Consider the following 21993-nt stretch of genomic DNA (forward strand, 5'->3'; position numbering starts at 1 on the left):
CGCTGGCCGAGCGCGAGCAGGTGTCCCGAGCGCTGAGCGTCAGCTCCGGCAGAGAGCTCCGCTGCAAGGTGAGCGCTGGGCGTCCCGGGGCGGGTCGGCGGGCGGCGGGAGCTCGGAGGGGCTTCGAAATGGGACGAAAGGCTTTCGGGCGGTTTGTGGTTTCCGTTGGTTTGGCTTTTGCTCCCCGTCGTCCGTGCGGAACGAGCGGCGGAGCCGCGGGGGGGGGTCTCGGTGCCGCTCGAGTGGAGGCACGGAGCCCTGGCGCTCCTCCATCCCCGGCATTGTTTGGAAAGAGTCGCTGGACGCGATTCCGCTCCCGACGCCCTCGAGAACGAACGTTGTGCTCATTTCCTCCGCACAGGTGTTCCCTCTCAAACACTACCAGGACAAGATCCGGCCCTACGTCCAGCTGCCCTCGCACCGCAACATCACCGGTGTGGTGGAGGTGATCCTCGGAGACACCAAGGCCTACGTCTTCTTCGAGAAGGACTTTGGGGACATGCACTCCTACGTGCGGAGCTGTAAGAGGCTGAGGGAGGAGGAGGCTGCCCGGCTTTTCCGGCAGATCGTGGCGGCCGTCGCTCACTGCCACCAGTCGGCCATCGTTCTTGGAGACCTCAAGCTCAGGAAATTTGTCTTCTCCAACGAAGAGAGGTGAGCGGCTGTCACCGGGCGGGAGAGTGGGGAAGCCTCATTCAGAAGGGCAAAGAGCATCTCAAGAGCGGGGTGGGTCTGTGCCCATGTGTGCAGTGGAGCACCCAGGGGCTGCGGCTGGGTCTTGGCTGAGGGAATGGAGCGAACTCTCCATCAGCCTCCCCTCCTCCAGCAGAAGTTCAGTGAGATCCATCCGTAGTCACGGGGCAGTGGTTAGGTCTTGGTGATGATGGATGAGTTATAGGGCCAAACGGGTGAAGGGATGGGATGTGGAGGGAACGAGGACAGCACAGTGTGGATCGGCATCTCCGTGCTGGTGGTGGTGCTTCTGCTGCTCCATGGATATGGGCATGCACTGCACAGAGGGCGACACATGGTTAAATGTCCCGCGGGGGGGAAAGTGGTAGAACTTAACCTAAAGCCTGAGTTATAGCAAGGTGCTTCCAGCTTCCCCCATCTGCTGGCACGCTGTTGGGATGAGCTTCTAAATTTAGACCAGGGAAAGCATTCAGTGTCTCCCTGGAGAGCTGGCTGCTCTGTGCCCCGTGCTGCACGTGGCAGAGCTGGGAGTGTGGTGTCAGCCCAGGAACTGACCCTGAGTGGCCACTGTGCTCTAGGAAGTTCAAAAAATGCGTATAGGCTGCAATGGGTCATGCTTAATGTGATGAAACAGAAGAAACCGCTGTTTGGTTTTCTTTTTTAACTGCTTCTATGGGATATCGGTTGTGAAGGTGATAAGACAACGAACCAGTACTGCACCTCTTAAACAGAAACAGCCGTATGTTGACATGCAAAGAAAGTAATTCCTTTGAAGGAAACTATTGCAGCTTTTCCCGCCCCTAGTGAGATGAAACATTTGTTGAAATGTTACATTGCACACAGCCTGGCTCGTTTGGAAATTGGTGTTGCACAGGCGAGTGTCATGTGCATTGCGTTTGGCAAGAAGAGGGTTAAGCAATGGCAGGCGGGCGCTGGGGCTCACCAGCACAGGTGCAGTTTCAGTGCTCCCGCGGCCAATCCCGGGCCCACGGTTCGCATTGAGTCACATTTTCCGTTTACAGAACCGATGGGTATTTTGCATTGCAGTGGGAGGTCACGCCGAGGACAGGCTGCAGTTAGCACATCCCTGCGGCACGTGAGTGGTGGCTGCTGGTGGGAAGCTCTCGGTTCGCCACCACCGGGACCGGGGCACCACCTGGAAAGGCAAAAGGGAGAAAATAGGGATCGAGGAAGCTGGTGAACGCTGAGAGTGCAGAACAACCGGGCTTTGTGTTGTGAAAATGTATGCTGGGATGGCAGCAGGAGCCTCGCTGGCATTCCTCGAGAGCCCAGCACTTGCTGACATCCCAGCAAACAACAATATGCACGTAGCTACACCTTGGTCTGGAATAAGCATCCCTGGTGCAAATTAGGAAGTTGTTGCCTCTCCTTTGCTAATGCATGGAATGCAGTGGTGGTTGCTGCATGGAGCCGTTGGTCTGCTGCCCCGTGTGTCTAACCCAAGGCTTCCACCCACTGCCCCCCGCAGGACACAGCTGAGGCTGGAGAGCCTGGAGGACACGCACATCATCAAGGGCGAGGACGATGCGCTGTCGGATAAACACGGCTGTCCTGCCTACGTCAGCCCTGAGATCCTCAACACGACGGGGACGTACTCGGGGAAGTCGGCCGACGTGTGGAGCTTGGGAGTGATGCTCTACACCCTGCTCGTGGGACGCTATCCCTTCCACGACTCGGACCCTAGCACGCTGTTTTCCAAAATCCGCCGCGGACAGTTCTGTATTCCTGACCACGTCTCCCCCAAAGCCCGATGCCTCATCCGCAGCCTCCTGCGACGGGAGCCCTCTGAAAGACTCACAGCCCCGGAGATCCTGCTCCATCCCTGGTTTGAGGCGGTCCTGGAGCCAGGATATACAGACCAAGAGACAGGGACTTCCGATCAAATCGTTCCAGAATACCATGGAGACAATGACGATATCAGTTCCTTCTTCTGCTAACCCTGAAATCTCACGAACCTCGCCGTTCTCACCTTTGGCATCTCCGTAGAGTTTCATATTTTATTTTTCCACGTTACAGACTCAAAGCATCTTAAAGTGCCAGTATGGTCAGAAAAGTGACCTTGTTTCAGATAAACGTCGACCCACAGATCTCTGCTGTGAGCGCACACAGAGGCTCGATGCTCGCCCTGCTGGCGGCTCGGTCCTGCTGCCCGGAGGAACCACATGGCTCTGCTTCTGCCTCCCGTGCCCTCTGCCCTTTCCCACTGCATTTTGGCTGCAGAGTCTTATTGCTGGCGATGTGGAGAGAGGCAGAGCCAACCCTCGGCTTCCCCCTTTGCCCCAGGTTGTATGGACAGTGATTTGCAGCAGGTGAGGGGCGCAGGGCATATCTCTAACTGAGCAAATCTGACAAATTAGGTTTTTGGTTTTTTTTCTTGTTTGTTTTTAAAGTTGGGGAAGTTGACTTGGTGTCTTGCAAAGCAGTTTTCTGAGTGTAAGTGCACTTTACTGAGGGAAGGAGGTCTTCATCAGCACATCAGCCGCCTGCTCGTTGCTCCAGTCAGTTGTATTTCCTTAGGGATGAAGCTGTCAGATCCTCCTGTAAGAGAGATCCCTGCTGCAATTGCTGCCAGGACCTTTCTGACACGGGGGGTAGGGGGAGTAGCTGATCTCCAGCTGGATCCCCTCTGATGCCATTCGCTGAATGCAAAATTGTTTTAAATAGCCTTCAGCCTCGAGTTACCGCAGTGTGTCCTGTGCGACTTCATGCCCTCAGCAGGCTGGTCAGGCAGCGAGTCTCAGCTCCCAGTGCCAAAATGTATCTGTTTCCCCAAACGTAACACTATCAGGAGGGCACCTTGCCTTGGACAGCGATAAGGGGCATCTTGTACAGTATATGTAAACATGTTCACGTCTTCCTACAGGCTCAATTCTTCTTCCCCCCCTTGCTCCTAGAAAGTCAGTCTTAAGAATAAAATCTCCATACGCCCTTACGTTGATTATTCAGGTATGTCGTTGGCCTGTGGCTGTGTTTTTTTTGTTTTTTGTTTTTTTCCTCCCCCCCTTAAATTTTGTTCTTTTGTTTTGCATGATTATTCATAGTCTTTCCAATGTACGTGGATAACAAATAGACCTAAATCATTAGCTTCCCAGGTTGGGGGTAAGTAAAGCTTAGCCCTGCCTCAGATTCCTCTGTTCCACATTGTGCCCAGTGGCTCACACAGAGATGGCCGTTTGCGTTAGAGAGCGCGGTGCCCAGTGGATGTGAGGTGGGCGATGGGGTCATTCCTGGGGTGGTCCGGCGTCGAGCTGCTGGTGCACTGCAGGAATACCATGTATACCTCATGGACTGTGTACTTTGTACATAGCTTACATGTGGGGGGTTGTTTTGTTGTTGTTGGGCTTTTTTATGTTTCGTTCCATTGTACTTTGTTTGTCCTAATAAGAGGTGTCAAAGAGCAATTTAATGTGAATTATTGTTGGCAATACTAACTTGACAGAATCATGAGCATTAAGAGCAGGGCACTACAGCTCTCTGTTGCACTAAACTTCTCATGATTGCTTGACATTTGTATCTGTGATACAGTTTAGCCCTTCTATGAAAAAGAACGGTGAATTTGTATATATTGGTAGAAAAATCTGCTAGAAAAGCTGAAAACACTATGTCCAACTTGTAAATATGTAGATATCTGTGGAAACCTGGATGATAAAGTCTGACTTGTAGAAAGTTTTAATAAACTTGGTTTCATAATATTTGTTCCCATTCCTGGTGGTGTCTCAGGGTGAACACTGGGCTTTGCCTCAAACAATGGGGTTTGGCCTCACAGTGCATCAGCTCGTGGCCATTGCCTGCAGGTGACCCATCACCCCCGGGTTAAATCTGCACGGAGGTGAGAGGAGATGGGGGATGGGTTGTTCCCCATCTTTGGGACTGGGGAGGTGGAAAGGACACAAGCTCTCCCAAGAGCTATGTGGGACAGGGCATCCTGTTTGGTAAGGATGGGGAAGATAAGTGACTGCTTTGGAAGAGTCCGTCTGATTTAGCTGTTGGGTTTCAGCCGCCCAACTTAAGTCACCCTGCTGCCTTTCAGCCTGTGCATTCTTTTATAACTGGATGCAGATGGCAGCGAAAGGCTGTCCTCCTGCACTTGCCTGCCTGGCTATGGGATGCAACCCAGTGGAAAATTGGGTCTCAGGTGTCTCCAAGTGAGCAGCTCTGAGAGCTGCTGGAAGGCTGGAGGTGGGCTCTGGTGCTGCCGGCGGAAGCACAGAAGCTGCACTGTGCTCTTGTTAAAAATGAGCTGAAAGCTGACAGAGCTGCTGTGCTTTGTGGCTGGGAGTGAGGCGTATAAATAGCAGCAGTATCAAGGTTAGAGAATGTGCTTTCCTGAAAGAGCTCGAGCCACTCTTGTAATCCACCCTGAGCAGTGAGATCATCGCTCGCGAGTACAGAGGAGGAGGAAGAGAAGCTCGGTTTTTATTTATACTTTGCCTCATGCTTAACTTTGTCCTTTTTCTTGAAATCTGTTCACCAGAGCAACTGCTTCCTGGCAGGTCTTGGAACCAGGGTGGCTTTGAGAAAGGCTCTGCTCTTAGAAAGTGAGCTGAGAGTGAAGTGAGGGGATGGGAGCTGGTCAATGACGAAGAGCGGTGCGATGGCTGTAATTAGGTGCCTTGCCTCCCACTCTGACAAACCAGCAATCTGTGCAGTAAGCATATTTTCTTAGAGCTCTCTGAGTGAATGTCAGACACCAAAATATCTCAAGTTACTTGACTGATGTTATTCTTGCAAAAGTTGTAAAAATACATGCACAGCATCGCCCAGCTGATTGAATTACCGCTGCCCTGCCATACCTTCAGCCTTGGATCTGAGCCCTGATGCGTCTCCTTAGAACAACTGCAGGAGGTTCATGCTTTGGTGAAACCTTGACAATGTCTAAAACATACATATATACATATATATTATGTATTTTATATGTATATTATAAATATATATATTATTTTTTTTTTTGCCTGCAGTGAAGTCACCCTCAGTAGGTGAATGAATAGGTCACCCCATGACTTTATTTCACATGAGTGACACTGTAGAGCAATTAAAATAAATGGCAAATGGTAGTAACGTCTGCAAACAACCTCTGTGTTGCTTTAGGGATTATAATGCAACATCCGTTTGTACAGCAGAATAAATTGCTATTGCTTCGTAACCTCGTCGTTTGTATTATTGTATACAAAGTTTCTGAGCATGTTGAAAGACCAGCATATTAAGTGATTAAACTCTGATGGTGGGTGTGAGAACTTTGATTTATGCAATGCATACATTTCTTCTCGAGTCATAATTTGTCTATTTTTAAATGGTCCCTTTTGACAAGGGCTGCAGGAATCTCTTGTTTATTCCTCAGCGCTATTCACCATTTTGTATTGAAGTTGAAAGAGGTTGCTGCCCTCTCCAGAAGGCAGCCTTTGCTACTCATCCATTTGCTGCTGGAAATAACAGAAAGTTGTGGTTTTTCCACAACATCCCAGGCTCCTCCAGCTGCCTCCCTTTATCTCCCAGATATATATTTTTATCAACACTGAATTGATACTTCAGCTGCTTTTTATCCCTCCGTTCGATAATTTTTCAAGCAATAGAGCAGAGTGTAAGCCAGCTTCCTCCTGGAGCACCAGGTGAAGCAGCCAGCTCAGCATGCTCAGACTGAAGGTCAACATCTCCTTGCCAAATGGGTGACACTGCTGAGTGTATGGGCAATTCATTATGAAGCATTGGTTGAGTTCCAGTTCCTCCGATGCAAACAACGACCCTCATTTTAGGACACCTTGAAATCGGTCTAAGACACTTCTCCATCAGTTATTTATGAAGAAAAGGAAAAAAAAAAAACAAAAACACTCTTACAAAGATACATAGATTCATTGCACTTGGCTGAATCACAAAGGCTGTGCAGTGCTCCTCTCAGCTCTGTGTTAATGGATTGAGGGCAGGCCCCAGAGATAGCTTTAAACATACAAATTATTCAATCAGCGCTGAGTGCACTCTGTCAAGCAAATCTCTTCAGATTATCTCTTTATACAAAAGCAGATTTTTTGTTCATTTTTTGTCATGCTACTGCACTCTATCAGGATGAAAAAAACATTTAGCTTTAGATCTCTTTAAACTAAAAGAAGGGAGATGTAGGTTAGATGTTGAGAATGAATTCTTTACTCAGAGGGAGGTGAGGCACTGGCACAGCTGCTCAAAGAGCTGTGAGTACCTCAGCCCTGGAGGAGCTCAAGGCCAGGCTGGATGGGCCCTGGGCAGCCTGAGTTGGTGGGTGGCAATGCTGCTCACAGCAGGGGTTGGGGCTGCATGGGCTCTAAGATCCCTCTAACCCAAATCATTCTGTGATTCTAGGGTTCTGGCACTGCACAGGTTTGGCAGCATGAAGAAATAATATCCTGTGCAAATGCTTCTTACGAACACAGTGTTTCCCTACAGAGCACCGAGAAGAATAGCCTGACATAAAACCATGTTCTGAATTAATCCCTTGCAAAAATGTCTTTGTTAAATGCAACATCTCTCAGAACTATTGTTGGTGAAAGTACTGTGAAATTTGCAACAGTTCTTACGCTATATTCCTCTGTAACTTGCAAAATCCCACTCTCTGAGTGAAACCTAGGATCCATATTGCAGCCAGGATCCATTTATGTTACAACAAAACTACAAATCCTTTAGGATACGAGTTCCCAGCTGGAACTTTTTTTCTATTATGAACCTGGCTATTTAGAAAATGCCTTAAAGAGAACTCATTAGTTTTCATTGCACTGTATGCATTTAACCAGCTAAACAAGCTAATGTGCAGCACTTCATTTCCTAATTTGGCTTTGAAGCCGTCGCAGCAGAAGTATCAATTACATTCTGTCAAATGCAAACATTAACATAACTGTATGAAGCAATCATGTTTCTAACAACAGCAAGCACTGCCCAGAGGACCAAAATAAATAAAATTCATAGAGCAAGAGGTAACTCTTTTCTTTATGGCGAGATTAAGGCTGGCCAGTGTTGGTTTGTTTTCCTCTCCGGGGACGGGGAGCAGTGCCTGTGGGGCTGCTGGGGCCAACCTGGCCCCATAATGCAGCTATCAGGAGCTCAGCCAGGGCACAGCCTCGTCACTGTGGGTGTGGATTTCTGCATGCAACTCCCGCTGTTATTAATGGTTAATTAACATGCAATTTGCAGAAAGAGATGAAACTTGGACCTTGGCGGCACACCGTGAGTGCTCACGCAGGCTTATCGTTTGAAGAAATATCAGGGTGACACAAAGGGTGGATGGCAGAAAAGTGTGGTGTGAATCAGCTGCCCCTTGTTTATCTCACGGCGCTGCGGTGGGAAAACATTCACCTCCAGCCACTGCTGCCTCCTGCCAACAACAAAAGTCGCGTTTGATAAATTATTAGAGGAGATGTTCTCAGTGGCTTTGCTTAGATTTTACTCCTCTTGCGCAAATTGCAGATTAGGAAAGCATTAAGTAACAACAGTGTGGCTAAAGTATTACACATCGCCCTGGCTATTAGCCAGAGAATGTAGCATGCAAAAGCTGACATTGCCTAAGAAATCAAATATAGCTCTGGTCAGCACAGAAAATGACTCTTCCCTACCACCAAAGGTAGTTGCTCAGTTTCTGTTGTGTCACCCAGTGTCTTGCAGCAGAAAGCTGTTCATTCCGGGGCTTTCTTTTCCTTTTTCTTTTTCTTTTCTTAACTTCCAGGTAGTGACAAAGCCACAAACATTTAGATGAATCACAGAAACCATAAATGTAATTGAGTGTAAAGCCATTGTTGGGCCTTGTGATGATATCCCCATCCAGTCTCAACTTGTCAGAGTTGTAGTCTTACAGAGGTTTATATACTGCAAGGTTTCTTTGCCATGCCGTCAACTGGGGGCAAAGTACTGACATAAAATCATGGAATCATAGAATAAAGTGGGGCAGAAGCACTGGCATAATTTGGGACAGAAGCCTGCACACTGCTCTCATGCCCGGTCACAATGACTTTGCTGTGAGAGGCTGGTGTGAGTAAGTGCTTCCCCTGGTGAGTAAATACAGAAGGGTAAAGCTCACCATGTTCACCCCTGAGTCTAAGTGACAAAGCAGAGGCACAACGGCACCCAAGCTCCAGGTGAAAGGGTGAAACCCACCCTGGTCTATGTGTGGACTGTTACCTGAGCAGCACGATGATGAACCCTCTGCTCTCCACACCAGTATGTGTGCACAAACTGTGTCTAAAAGGCCAGAAGGCCCACTTGTTCCCTGGAAGCACCAGCAGATGCCTGTCAAGCTCCCCCTGTGATGTCCTCACTGTGGCACTGGGATAACATGGCTCACTTATGTCCAACGTGGCATTTAGCAACCTTTCAAGGAACTTCCTTTGAGAAAGGGTCTTCGACTCTCTGTTCTTTCAGGCCTCAAGATCCTGCAGCAATGAGCTCCAGAGCAGAATGCCACTAGAGGCCTTTTCTTGGAAAGAGAATATTCTCCAAAACACAAGAAAATGACAGGAACTCCTGCAGAGAACCAACTGGCCTGTGTCCATGGGAGGTCACCCTGGGAGATGGCTGTGGAGCCTGGAGTCGTGCAGGCCTGGCAGAAAGGCTTAATCAGCAAGCTCGTGGGATTTTGTATCACGGGTCTTGTGATCCTTAATATGTGAGAGCCCCGTCTGCCAAAGTTAATGATCTCCAGGAGATTTCCAGTTCTCATGGGAGGAAGAAAGAGCCAGTGCTCAGTCCTCGCTGTTGAGGGATTTAAAAGGATGTGTCCTGTGAACCCTTTGGACTGTTCTCCGCTTGTCACCAGTGTCCCAGCCAGATGCTCTGTGCTTGAGTGTACAGGCATGCTTGAGCGGCTGCCTCATTACAGCAAGCAGAGCTTTGTCCTTTTATCTGAGCAGCTGGCAAAACAATAAATTAAAAAATAAGGCCAAGTCAGCAAATAGCATTCTTTCCACATACACGAGGTTAGAGGAACTGCTCCCCCTCCTCCAGAATGATTTCCTGACTTAGTAACATTTTTCTCAATCTTCTCTTCTTCTTTTTCTCCGGGTGTGTGAGGAAAAGCAGGACGTGTGTCTCAGCCGCAGGGGAGGACCTCCCCACACCATGATGTGGCCCAGCCGGCTTGTGACCGTGTGCTGACAGCAGCCATGGCCCTGGAAGGCCTCTCCCCATCATGGAGTAAGGACTGTGCCACTGCGCCATGGGGAGAGGAGCTCAGCACATCAGGACGGGCCCCTGACCATGAGGAAAGCCCTCCCTGTGCTGTGGGATGGTTGTGTGGATGTGCTTGCAGGCGTGTTGATAGTATGGTCCACAATGGGCCATCTTGGAGCTAGGATTTCTATGCTAGAGGGGAATGTGCTGGAGGTACGTCTCACTTCAGTTCAGTGCTGTGTGTGGTTTGGAGTCCTTCAGCTGCTGCCCATGGGCAGGGCTGTCCTCATGGGGCTCGTGGGTGAGCAGGGACCAGGCCAGTCCGTGATGCACATCCTGCTCATGCATGTGGGCATGAGTCAGAGCCTGAGAGGAAGAGGCCTCGCCCAGCACAGCGCAATGCTGGGCACTGGTTGAGGTGCTGACAGAGGTGGCCACCTGTTACTGCTGGCAGCACCTGCACCTGCAGCATGGGGAAGGGGTTCGGAGACAGGGTTTTAACACAAATGCTACAGGATAGGTTTTCAGAGATGTTTTAGAGATACATGCCTTGGAGTTGGAGGAGCTGCTCAGAGCTCTCGAGTCATTGATAGAACTAAAAAGTTTTGAAAAGACCACAGAGATCATCTGGTTAAACTGTCCACCTACCACCAATATTTCCCACTAAAACATGACCCTAAGTACCACATCTCCATGTTTCTTGAACGCCTCCAGGGACAGTGACTTCAACACCTCCCTGGGCAGCCTGTTCCAATGCCTCACTACCCTTTCCGAGAAGAAATTTCTCCTAATATCCAACCTGAACCTCCCAGGCATAACTTAAGATGATCATCCTCGTGCTGTTACATGGGAGAAGAGGTCTAACCCCCACCTACTACAATCTCCTTTCAGGGAGTTACAGAGAGTAATAAGTTCTCCCCTGAGACTCCTCCAGACTAAAGTTGCTGTGACTAAAGCACAGGACCCAGAACTTGATCTTCTTAAATTTCATCCCACTGGCCTCAGCCCAGCAGTCCAACGTATGCAGATCCATCTGTTGGGTCTTCCTGACCTGAGGAATATCAACACTTTCTGCCACCTTGGTGTTACCTGCAAACATACTGAAACATACCTGAATTTGCTCATCCAGGTCATCAATAAAGATATTAAACAGGATGGGCCCCAGTAGTGATCCCTGGGGAACACCACTTGTGACCACTCATAAACATCCCAGGCTTCCTCCTGCAGCTAGTTTGTGCTGATCCCCACCCATAGCAGGTAGAAACCTCTGGAAAAGTGATGCAGTCTTCACCTCTCTTCTTCCCTTTGGCTTGGCCTCCGTCTTGCTATTTTCTGCAACCATCAGCTGCTCTTTACCCAGGTGCTAATCTTGCTGGGGCACTGGAACAGCTGAGATGGCCTCGACAGCCGCCCGCTGCCTTCCCAGGAAACAGGTGTACAGATATTTTGACCCCTGTGAATGTTTGTGTTTGATTATTTCTGGAAATATACCACAGTGGCCTTAGTGCAACTTCTCCAGAAACAAGATTCATCTTTGCTAGGAAGCTGTCATATGTCTCAAGCAAAGGTCGAGCTGAATAGTTTCGGAAAGCGCTCCAGCTGCAAGGGGCTCCAGTGCCATGTGAGTGGAAGCGTGTCTGTGGCTTGGCAAGTAATCAGAAAACCCCAAATGTCCACTGCGCTTCTCAGAGTCAATGGGATGACACACAGGGAGTAATGCTGGGTAGGACTGCAGCCAGTGGTAGACAGACTGCAGTCTCGCAGCTGTGGCTTTAAAAGGGCAATTGATTCATTTGGAAACAACTAGCACGTGTGGCTTCATAACAGGCAGGAGAACTTAGTCTCCTCACATGCTGAAGTACAGTAGAGCAGTGAGATTTTTCCAGTGACCACCACATCAGACAGCCAGCAAGACACTGCAGCAGTGCACCTTCCTTAGGTATGTCTGCAGGCCCCAAAGCACATGTGTAGCCCTCAAAAACAAAGGGAGAAATCCTTCAGTTAAAGACCTCATAGGGAGGGGTTAAGTTCGGGAAGCAATCAAACAAAACAAAATAAAGTATGCAGCTAATGATCCAGGCTGCTGCAGCAGTTCAAAGTAAGGCTAAATAAATATCATTCTGAGTGAATACAGAAAACGCATGTTCTAGAAAGACACAAGAGCACCCTTTCTCCAAGGAGCTGGATTTTCCCTTTATAGGCCAGATGAGGATGCTCCTTGCAACAAGGACATGCAGCACAAGCCCTCTGAAGCAATCTCATATCATAGAATCATAGAATCATTAGGACTGGAAAAGACCTCTAAGGTCATCTAGTCCAACCTTCAACCCACCCCCACCATGCGCACTAAACCATGTCTCTCAGTGCTACATCTCCTCTTTTCTTGAATACCTTCAGGGACAATGACTCCACCACCTCCCTGGGCAGCCTATGCCGATACATCACCTCTCTTTTTATCCCAGTTGCCCCTCCTTTGCTAGGAGTGTCAAAAAACGCTCCTGTGGGTCCTACCCCACTGATGCAAGTTAGAAAGGCTTCACTCAAACCAGATGTTGCTGAATAGCAGGGAGCTGCCATGAAGCCCTGGCAGCCTGTCCATGTCCTTTGTAGATACAAGCCAGGACCCATTCATAGGGCATCTGGTCCCACAGATGCCATGTGCAGAATATCCCAGACAGATCTTTGGGGTATATGAGGAAATTACTCTGGCATGAATATAGTGCAACCATATTAAGAATGCATTCAGGGGTTCTGCTCTTACATAAATTATAACACAATCATTGTCACCTGGAGCAAACCCAGTCTCTTCCTGCCAACCAGCTGCACTGCCATCCTGCTTGCTGCCTGCTGGGTCAAACCTAGAAATCCAAACTCTCTTTTCTCTCTGTGGACTCAGAGCAGCAACTCAGGGTAAATTTTCCCAGTGCATGCAACATTCCTGTGTAAATCAATGGGAACTGCAGAGTCTGGCCCGAAGTCAGGATTTCAGGATTTGACCCAATTTAACCTTGGCACAAATAGTTGCCCAACTCAATTTTTTTATTTTATTTATTTATTTTTTTTGAGGCTCAACAATTAACTTTCAAAACAAGCTTTAAGTAAAAAAAAAAAAAGGAACTTGAGTTCAGAAGTGCTGTGCTAGCCAGCAGTGCTTTGTTAAAGTTACTTCCACTATTATGGTATTTGTTGGCATCAGCACTTTGTGTAAGTAAAGTGCCGCCCTGGGCTCTCCATCGAGGGCAGAGCTGTGTGAGCCCAGGGCAGGAGTCTGACTCTTCCCATATTCAGCACCCAGGCGTGGTAGTTCCTGTTATCAAACTCAGCCATCAGGATTTGAATTTTTTTACTCACTGCAGTAAAACTCAGCCACGTGCAAAATGCAAGCCTTGCTCGCTGCTCACATCCATAGGTCCTGGTGGCAAAGCTTTAACAGTAAGGCTCTGGGGGGAAATGGAAGACAAGAAGATGTAGGTGGTCATTACAATCTTACACAGGGTTGAGCTTGGCCCAAGGAGCTGACCCTCTCTCTGTCCCTTCTGGTTTCCATGCAGTGAGAGGGTCCTGCTTCTCCAGCCACTTCCAAGAGGCTCCTTCACAGGGCTGATGCAGATGAAAAGCTTTTATTCCCCTTGCCTTCCACCCACAACAAAAGGCATCATCTCAACCTTAAAAATTTTATTGTTTTAATTACTCCACTTTACTTAGGAGTTCACTATGCCATTACTTGTTAATACATTTAATAGAGCACAGGGGATGCCAGCACCATCCAAGCCTGACATCTCATTTCACCTCAGTGCTCACTCTTAATCCTGCACTGAGCAGCCCCATGGCTTTGGACCCAGCCCAGCAGCACTGCCACAAACCAAGTTCTGGCTCTGGTGGCAGCTGCTACAATGGGAGGATAAGCATCAGAAGTCACTGCTGATCCTGCTGTGCCTGTTGGGCAAATCCAAGTGTATTTCCAGGTAGGGGAAAAACTGGTTTTATTACCTGTAGGGCAAATAAGCGCACCATTTCTTTTGGGTTTAGAATAGAATTGGCAGGATGGCCACTTGCAGGTTGTTAACCTGGAGTGAGTTTTAATAAATACTTAATAGTGCTTTTGCTCAGTTGTGATTACAAACCTTATTCCGTCATGGAAGATGAATATTTTGACTAATCAAAGCAGTTTTTGAGATTTAGACACGGGGTCTCAATTTCTTTCCCCACAGACATCATCCTCAAGGTTTGGCTCCAGACTTTCAGCCCTTCCAGCTATGAAACACCCTTCCAGGCTCTCCAGCCACGCCTTCCTTTGCAAAGAACTGCAAAAGTGAGAGCAAATGGTGATTTCAGCAACAGCAAAAACCTCAGATTCATGCTGCAAATCCTTTACTTTTAGCCTTTTACTTCCCCGCTCCTGCTTTGCCTGTGACTCAGTCACAATGCAGCAGCTTAACTCCGGGCTCACCATCTCTCTCCAAATGTTACAACTGTCGGGCAAACAGATTGCTCACTGCTCCCCATGTGCAGCTGAACGGATTACAATGTAGATTAGGATCAGGATTGCCTTCCTAAATGTTCTCAGCCTCAAAACAGGTGTAAGGCGAAAACACGTGAGGGAAATTATTTGCCACTGGAGAATCTCTCCGGGAGGAACTGTTGGATAAATACTAGCTGGAGATTGGGATCAGCAGCTGCCGAGCTGGGCTTTTCCCACTGGAGGCAGCTTGGGAGCAGTGTTATGGGCTGCAGGCCCATGCAAAGCAATAATGCCGTTGCATGCGTGCACTGTGGTAATTGCCCATGCACTCACATGCTACGTCCTGAGAGATCCTGGTTAAATGGCAAATAACAAAGGAATGGGAAAAGAGCTGCCCTGTCCTTTGCAGGAGGAGCAGGCAAAATAGGGCACTCACAGCTGGAGGACGAGTTAGAGAATGGAGTGAAAAGCAGTGCGGCATCCGCAGGATTGATGCATCTGTGCAGCCTTTTGTTGACGTAATCCAGCGTGTGCTGAGGCACAGAAAGAGCCACGGGTCCGGTGGCAACGTGTGCAATTGGCACCTTTGTTACAGAGTATTACCTCTAGCCCAAGTGTGCGATAGATCAGTTTAGATTCTTTCCTTTAATGCATCTACGCTGGCTTCAGGTTGGGGCCAGCATGCATTTCTTGCCTGCTTTTTTCAGCTGGATAGACTTGAGCAAACGGAGATCATGTGACTTGCCAAAACCACCCAGTGAGTCACTGGTGCAGCCTAGATTAGATCTCAGGAGCTTTCTAGCTTTGATCTAGCCACAAGACCACATGGCCTCTTTCTATAGTCTTTGATGAAAGGCTGCATAAACACACAGAAGGGAGTTTACTAAATTTTTGGGAGGTTCGAGTTTTGCCCCCGAGGCAGGCAAAATTGGAACGGGCTATAAACGGGCGCTTTGTGTGTATGTGCTGGAATAAAGAGAGAAAAGTACACATCTAGAGCTGCGAGGAGAGCCCTGCAGAGAACAGGATGCTCAGGAGGCTGTGCCATACCTGCCATCTGGGCCTTTCCATAAGAGCTGCTTACCTTATACAGAGAGCTCATTGCGTCATCCTGCAGAAAGTATAAACACATTAAGCAATGTTATTCTCTAAAACATCAACACATGAGCTACTTACAATGGACTAAAAAGTCATTGTTGCTTTGAGGATATATTTGTCCCAAGTGATTCATAACAATCTGTGGCACTGAGGCTACGAAGACTTCTAAAGGATGCCTCCACTTCCAGACAAGTATCCACGGAAACAAGCCCACAAGTTTGCTTTGTTTGCTTCTTTTTACCTAGGATAACCTTTTAAGCTACTTTGTAGGCAGCCGGGCTCCCTGGACGAAGTCAGCGTTGATCCCCTGAGAGCGCTCGTCTCTGCTCTCTGTACCTGCTGCCCAGGACTCGGCAGCTCAGGTACTCTCTGTTCTCAGGATGGGCCCCGTGGTTGGGCAAGGTCTGTCCTCTGCCCTGGGAAAGCTCACAATCACTCAAGTCACTACGTTTAACTTTGTAAATTGCTTTTCTTTTATTTTTATTTTTTTTCCTGCTCTTACCCTGCTGTCCCTCCAAACTCAGCTCTGACTTGCAGGGAGACCTTCTGAAATATTCTGGATCCCGTGAAAGCCCCACAGCCACCTGGCACCCAGCCCTCAGCTCTCAGAGAGCCACGTCACGAGGGTGAAGCAGTGTGTGTGTCTGTGTCAACACATAACAAAACACATTGTGCGCACTCTGAGCTCAGGAACTAATACGTGCTCTGGCAGGAAGACAGCTGTACCAGCAAGAGCATAGGGTCATAAGCAAAGGCAATATTATCTCCTAGGGGACTAATAAAGACAAAAGACAAAGTAACTGTTTACTGTACTACTGAGAAGGCTGTGTGGGACACTGCACCGGGGAACACAGCAGCTAGTGTCACACAGATGTTAAGCACAGGTAAATGTTCAACCCAAAAAGCATACAGAAACTCAACCTCAACCCTACCTAGCTGTCCTGGGCAATGAGACAAGAGTGTAACAGGCACATCCGAGAGACTGCCTGAATTCCTCCTCTCCCACTGCTCTTAACTCATCTTGTCTTCTTGATTTGAACACATCTAACAGCATGACCATCAGTTTGGGCTGCCTGTTAAGGTCGGTTGTAGAGGTGCAGGGTCAGCCCCTGCGATCTCTGTGCTTCTGCACCAGGACTGGGAACTGAATGTCTGCCAAGCCCTGAAAGCCTATACTGCATTAGTGCCCCATACCAGCAGGAAATGTCCTCCTTCTGGTACTGCAAGCCATGAGATGTGATTTATGGAGTGAAGTTCTAATTAATAAAACTGGAAATGAGATACTGATGGGCAGCTGTGAAAAGACCACCTCGTTGCACAACAGAACAGCGCATTCAGTCCTCAGTCACTTCTTCATGTCTCAGAGGAGGAAACCCCACCAGGATTTTTAATCAGTGCACTGTTAGTTTGGTCACTTCAGCCAGCTAACAGCAGCTCCCTGGAACTGAAAAAACAAATAGAGGCTTGTTCCTTAGACTGTGCACAGTAACCCAAAAGAGAGCCTCCTTCTTGCTGAATTGGAAGGACTAATCACTGAAAATTAGGAGTTGCTGTTGTACCACAGATCATAATCAAATTAGATTTATCTCATGCATGTAGATTAGAACACTAATTGTCAGCCTATGCATGCAGTGCATCTGTTCACATCTGTGAACATAAACACACATCTCTGTATTCAGGAGTGCACACAAGATTGAACCCAAAACCCAAATGGAGAGGATGTTGCTGCCTGGTGTGGAGAGGAGGGTCTCCATGGCTGCAGTGCTGGACAAACACTGCTTCATCACCATCTTTGGCTGCTTCAGACATCTGGGTTTGTCCATAAAGATGGTATCTTGGAGGTGGAGGATTGGGCAAAGCTTGTGGTGGAGTAACAACAGTTAAGCCATAGACAAGTGCATGGCCTGCTAGGAGTGGAAGAGATTGCGCTGGAGATTGGGTTCCTGCCAGTGAAACTTTAGTAGCCGAGGGGCAAAGTCCTTGTGACCTTGTGGTCAAATTTCTAGCCACAGCTTCTGCAAGAGAGAATCCAAGTGATGCTGGTGCCCTTGCTGAAGTCAGCAGACCTGAGAAACATGTATCATTGTCAGAATCCCAAGCACAGGCTGACGAACTTCGTCAGTTCTTGGAGACAGAGGCTGGTGCATCACATTACTTCACTGTGACTGATGGAACTGAGACCTCTGCGGAGCAGCAGAGAGCACCATCCTGGGGACACAGATCACTGACTTTTTTTAGTTATGACATGACTGAAGGCATGCTCACCGTACCGAGGGTGGGCTAAATGCACTCTCCCATGTCAGGGTCATTACAACGCATTGCCAATCCTGTTCTTTGGTGTTCCCAATTCATACAAGTTAATGTTACCACGACTGTTTTTTTTTTTTTTTGTTTGTTTGTTTTTGTGGTCCCCTTAGGTCTCAGTTTTGTGTATGTATGTGTCTGCATGCACAAATTTAAAGCTGGCACAGTAGGCTGGAAACATAAATGTTAAATAAGAAGTGTAAATGAAAACTGGAACTTAGCCAAGAATACTCTGCTGGATGTAGATGGAGATGGAAAATAGATCTGTAGGGTAAGAAACAGCCTGTTAAGAAAAAGATATAGAAAGAACAATATAACTTAAAGAAGCAATGTAAAAAGCAGGGAAAAAGGAAAGAGGAAACAGAATGGCAATGATTGTAAACTACAAGCTAAAACAATGCAAGGGATTGATAAAAGGAAACCAAAGGATTAATAGACTATCAACTGCCAGTCGAGTTAAAGAAATGTAGAAAGCATTCCAAAAATCCTGTTAGGAACAATGCTGCTTGCTCTCCCAAACACATCCCTGTGGCAGTATAGGCCAATTGCTAAATGCAGATGGTAAAATCATAAACAATGTTGCAAAAAAGGCAGAAATGTTCAATAGCTATTTCTCCTCTGCATTTGGAAGGGATCAGGATATTCATCCCATATGATGTTGCGGATGGAGTAGAGCATTTACCATCTGGAACAAAGGAGGATGTGAGGCAGCATCTGCTAAAATTAAATGTTTTTCACATCATCTGGTCTGGCTATCTTTGTGTCTTAAGGAACTAGCTAAAGCACTTGGTGAAGTTTTATATTTACAAATCTGGGGAAATTCTAAAGACATGGGAGAGTGCCAGGGCTGATCTGGGTCTTCAAAAGCCTCAGTGGGACACTGTGGGGAGCAATCGGCTCTTTAGCAGGGCAGCATCCCTTGACAAACTCACCAGACGTTAAGTCAGGCCTCCAACAACAAGGAATTAGAGGCTAAAAATAAAAGCAGCACTAATCAGCTGGGTTTCGTGGAAGGTAAGTCTTGTTAGATAAACCTGTTGTCTATTTTTTCAGACAAGATTAGAGATCTGGTTGACACAGTACTCTTGGCTTTCTCCACCACATGACAGCTTGATTAATGAGCTCACATTATGCAGGATGAATAGGGCACACACCACCTGGATTAAGGCTTGGCTGAGTGACAGATGTGAAAATGTAGCTATTGATGGGGAAACAGCAGCAGGCCAAAAATGTTCAACAAGGTAAAGCCAGCCACATGGAGCTCAGTGCTTCTGTAGCTGGAGTCTCAGTAGCTCACCCTTGTCTGTTCTACAGTCGAGGGCCCAATGTTTGCACATGTGCCTTGGCAAAGTCTGTCTCATCTGTTTGCACAGTACTGGGATGCGTCTGCAGAGTTACTTCCATTAATCAGGTGGAAAAGCAGGGAGGCGACGAAGATGGGCTGATATTTCAGGAAGCTGTGAGAAATGATGGATGATGAGAAATCAACTGCTGTCCTCAGGGGCAGCCTGCACACGCAATGCCATACTTCTGGCCTGACAAACCCACTGAGGCCAGCAAGCAAATCAGTAGCAGAGCTGGGAAGAGAGCTCAGCAATCACTGGCTCTGGGCCTGACCCAGGCTGACTCACTTATCTTACACATGTTGCATCTTTTCCATGCAAGGAGCAGGCACTGACATCAGCAGAGCCCAGAACTCCTCCCACTGGCCAGCATGGGCTCTTTCTTCTCAGCCAAAGCTCTGACTTTCACCGTCATAGCACTGGAGCAGCACCTCATAAAGCAAACAAACAGACAAACACTGCTGAATAGAACTCTGATAGAAGGTGGAAGACATAAGTTCTTGTATACTCATTTTTGCATATAGAAATGATTGTATGCATGTATGATACGTTTGCTCTTATTTTATCACTTCATGGTCCTTCCTGACAACTTCACTCTTCAGGAATTGGACTCAGTGCATATGGATTCCAGCCAACTTGAGATATTCTATGATTCACAGGTAGGTCAAATTGTAGGTACTACACTGTAGGAAGAAGACAGGTAAGGAAAACTTCATTATGTGCATTCTTATTTGTTCCTACATTTGGCACAAGAAAGAGCTGGTATCTTGAAGCTGCTTCAGTGCTGGAGCTGCTGGTAGAGCCTTGACCCGAAAAGAGGGTAAAATGATCTTCACAGGAAAGGGAAGAGTGAAACAAGGTAAACTAACTGGTTGGAAAACATCTTATATCCTTTGGAAACCAATAAGATTCATTTCATTTCCTCTGCAGTGCCTCTGCTCGATGTGGGATTGCTGCCAACTATGACATCTCCCCTAGGATCAACAACACAGAGACCAGGAATAACCAACAGCTGGACTCATTTGGGCCTTCCTTTCAGGAAAAAGATTGCATTGTGATTAATGAGCAAAGCAGAGGGCAGAAAGCAAGGCATTGAGGGTGCTCCAGGAAAAGGCTGGGCTCCTATGCCTGTCCCTTTGGCCATTCCCCACCCATGTGGGAGGTCTCCCAAAATCGAGGTTGTTCCCCACTGCTGTGGTGGTGCACTGGAGACAGAGGAGGAATAGGGGTGTGGATGGAAACTGATCACCTCTCAGTGCAGGGGTCCCTGAGCAGGGAGCTAAACCTACAGCGGTGTGGGGCAGGCAGGCTAGGCAAGAGCCCAGACTGGCTGCAGAGCTGTAATAACGTGTTCCAGGACTGTTTTCATCTGGAACAACCCTCTCTGAGCTATAGTCAGTCACCCCAGAAAATCAGTAGAAACTCTAATCCTTTCAGCTGTGTGAGTACAATGAAAACAGGCACACAGCCAGTACACACCGCTGCTGCCAATCCTGCAAGCACACCGCACTGCAAGCACTGAGCCCCCAACCATCTCCTATGGCTAGCTCCTTTTTGGACACCTCAGCACGCAGCCATGCAATCATAGAATCATTGAATTATAGAGTCATAAAATCAGTAAGACTGGAAAAGACCTCTAAGATCATCTAGTCCAACCCATCACCACAGTGGCCGCTAAACCATGTCCCTCAGTGTCACACCTACATGTTTCTTGAAAACCTAGGTCCCATCATCATATGCACAACCAGGGTGAGAGGAGATGGTGTTGGGCTGGGATTGCCTGCAGGAGATCCTTCAGGTCGGGCCCTGTGTGTAGCTGTAGCATCTTGGAGCAATGTGAGGCTTCCCCCAGTCACCAGGGAACCCCAGGTGGGGTGGGCAGGGCGAGAAGGCCTTAGTGGCCCCGTGCCAGGGACCAGGGCACTTGCTGAGGTGTCCCAATACCTCATTTGTTTATTTGCCACACCCGTGGGTGAGGAAAACTGTATTGTTCCTGGTTATCTTGAGATCACTGCCAACCAGCATGACATGAGGGGCAGACAAAAGCATTATACACAAAGGAAAAAATTACCCAGGACTCAATTCAGAAGGATGGGGTGGAGATCCCTCTGCTTTACCTGCTTGTGCTGGGGCAAAGCTGCACACACCACCTTGATGCTCAGCAAGAAAGTGACAGGGCTGCCATGCTTCTCACTGCTCCAGAGCACGCAAGAAACGCCACTTGCCCTCCTGGTGGATCTGCATAGCTTCAGAATCCACCTGCCCCTGGACATCCCCTAAGAGGGAAGAATTTAGCAATTTTCCCAGAAGCTATTTAATGGGAAGAGATTGCAGCTCCTCATTGAGATGAGCACTGCTTCACTTCTTCGGAGCTCCAATGGATATGCTTCCACTATACAGACTGTTTGCAAATCTGCCTCCCTACCCTCAGGTGCCTATTTCACCATTTCCTGGAAGAACCCCACTGCAGTCATTGGCACCGTGCTGCACCTGGAACTGAAAGTTCAACAGAATCAAAGTGTATCTCTCAGTGGTGATTGCTGATGGAGATCACTGAAGCAGGTCCTGACTCACTTTCAGGCTCTAGGAAGAGCTGAAGCAAAGTTTCAAGAGCACCAGAGCAGAGCTCAGGTGAGATGAAACTTCTCCTGGTGAAGAAGCAGCAGGATTCAGAACTTTGTGGTAAAGCAAAGCATGAGGTTAGGGGTGACAGCATCACAGCTGCAGCAGAAGGCTCACAGGGATGTGGGCTCTGCAGCTGGGATCAGAAATTTTGCAGGAGAAGAATCCATGCATCAACATGGAGGATGTTGTGAGCCTCTTGTGAGACCATGTACGGGCTGACAGCAGCTATGGCTGCAGTGCTGACCTGTGAACACATCAGTGCCAGTGCAGGAGGTGCTACAAACAGGCTGTGTAGTTTTTCCAGATTGCTTGCTGCTGCATTTTTTT

At 48.0% G+C, this 21993-nt stretch overlaps 1 protein-coding gene and 1 long non-coding RNA gene across 2 annotated transcripts; one reads left to right on the plus strand and one right to left on the minus strand.

Moving 5' to 3' along the window:
* Positions 1-2: 2 nt before the first annotated feature.
* Positions 3-4406, plus strand: TRIB1 (tribbles pseudokinase 1; the record flags this gene model as incomplete). The annotated part of the gene is made up of 3 exons (XM_010709309.2): positions 3-68; positions 362-654; positions 2183-4406. Coding segments are annotated over 3 exons (828 nt in total), but the record flags the coding sequence as incomplete, so codon positions are not given.
* Positions 4407-12948: 8542 nt separating this feature from the next.
* LOC104910449 lies at positions 12949-21959 on the minus strand. The gene is made up of 3 exons (XR_793087.3): positions 15473-21959; positions 13959-14138; positions 12949-13274 (listed from the first exon to the last, which is right to left on the minus strand). It is a non-coding gene; the product is annotated as an uncharacterized LOC104910449 (long non-coding RNA).
* Between the last annotated feature and the right edge of the window lie 34 nt (positions 21960-21993).

Source organism: Meleagris gallopavo, chromosome 3, assembly GCF_000146605.3.
Source record: "Meleagris gallopavo isolate NT-WF06-2002-E0010 breed Aviagen turkey brand Nicholas breeding stock chromosome 3, Turkey_5.1, whole genome shotgun sequence".
Classification (NCBI taxonomy): Eukaryota; Metazoa; Chordata; class Aves; order Galliformes; family Phasianidae; genus Meleagris; species Meleagris gallopavo.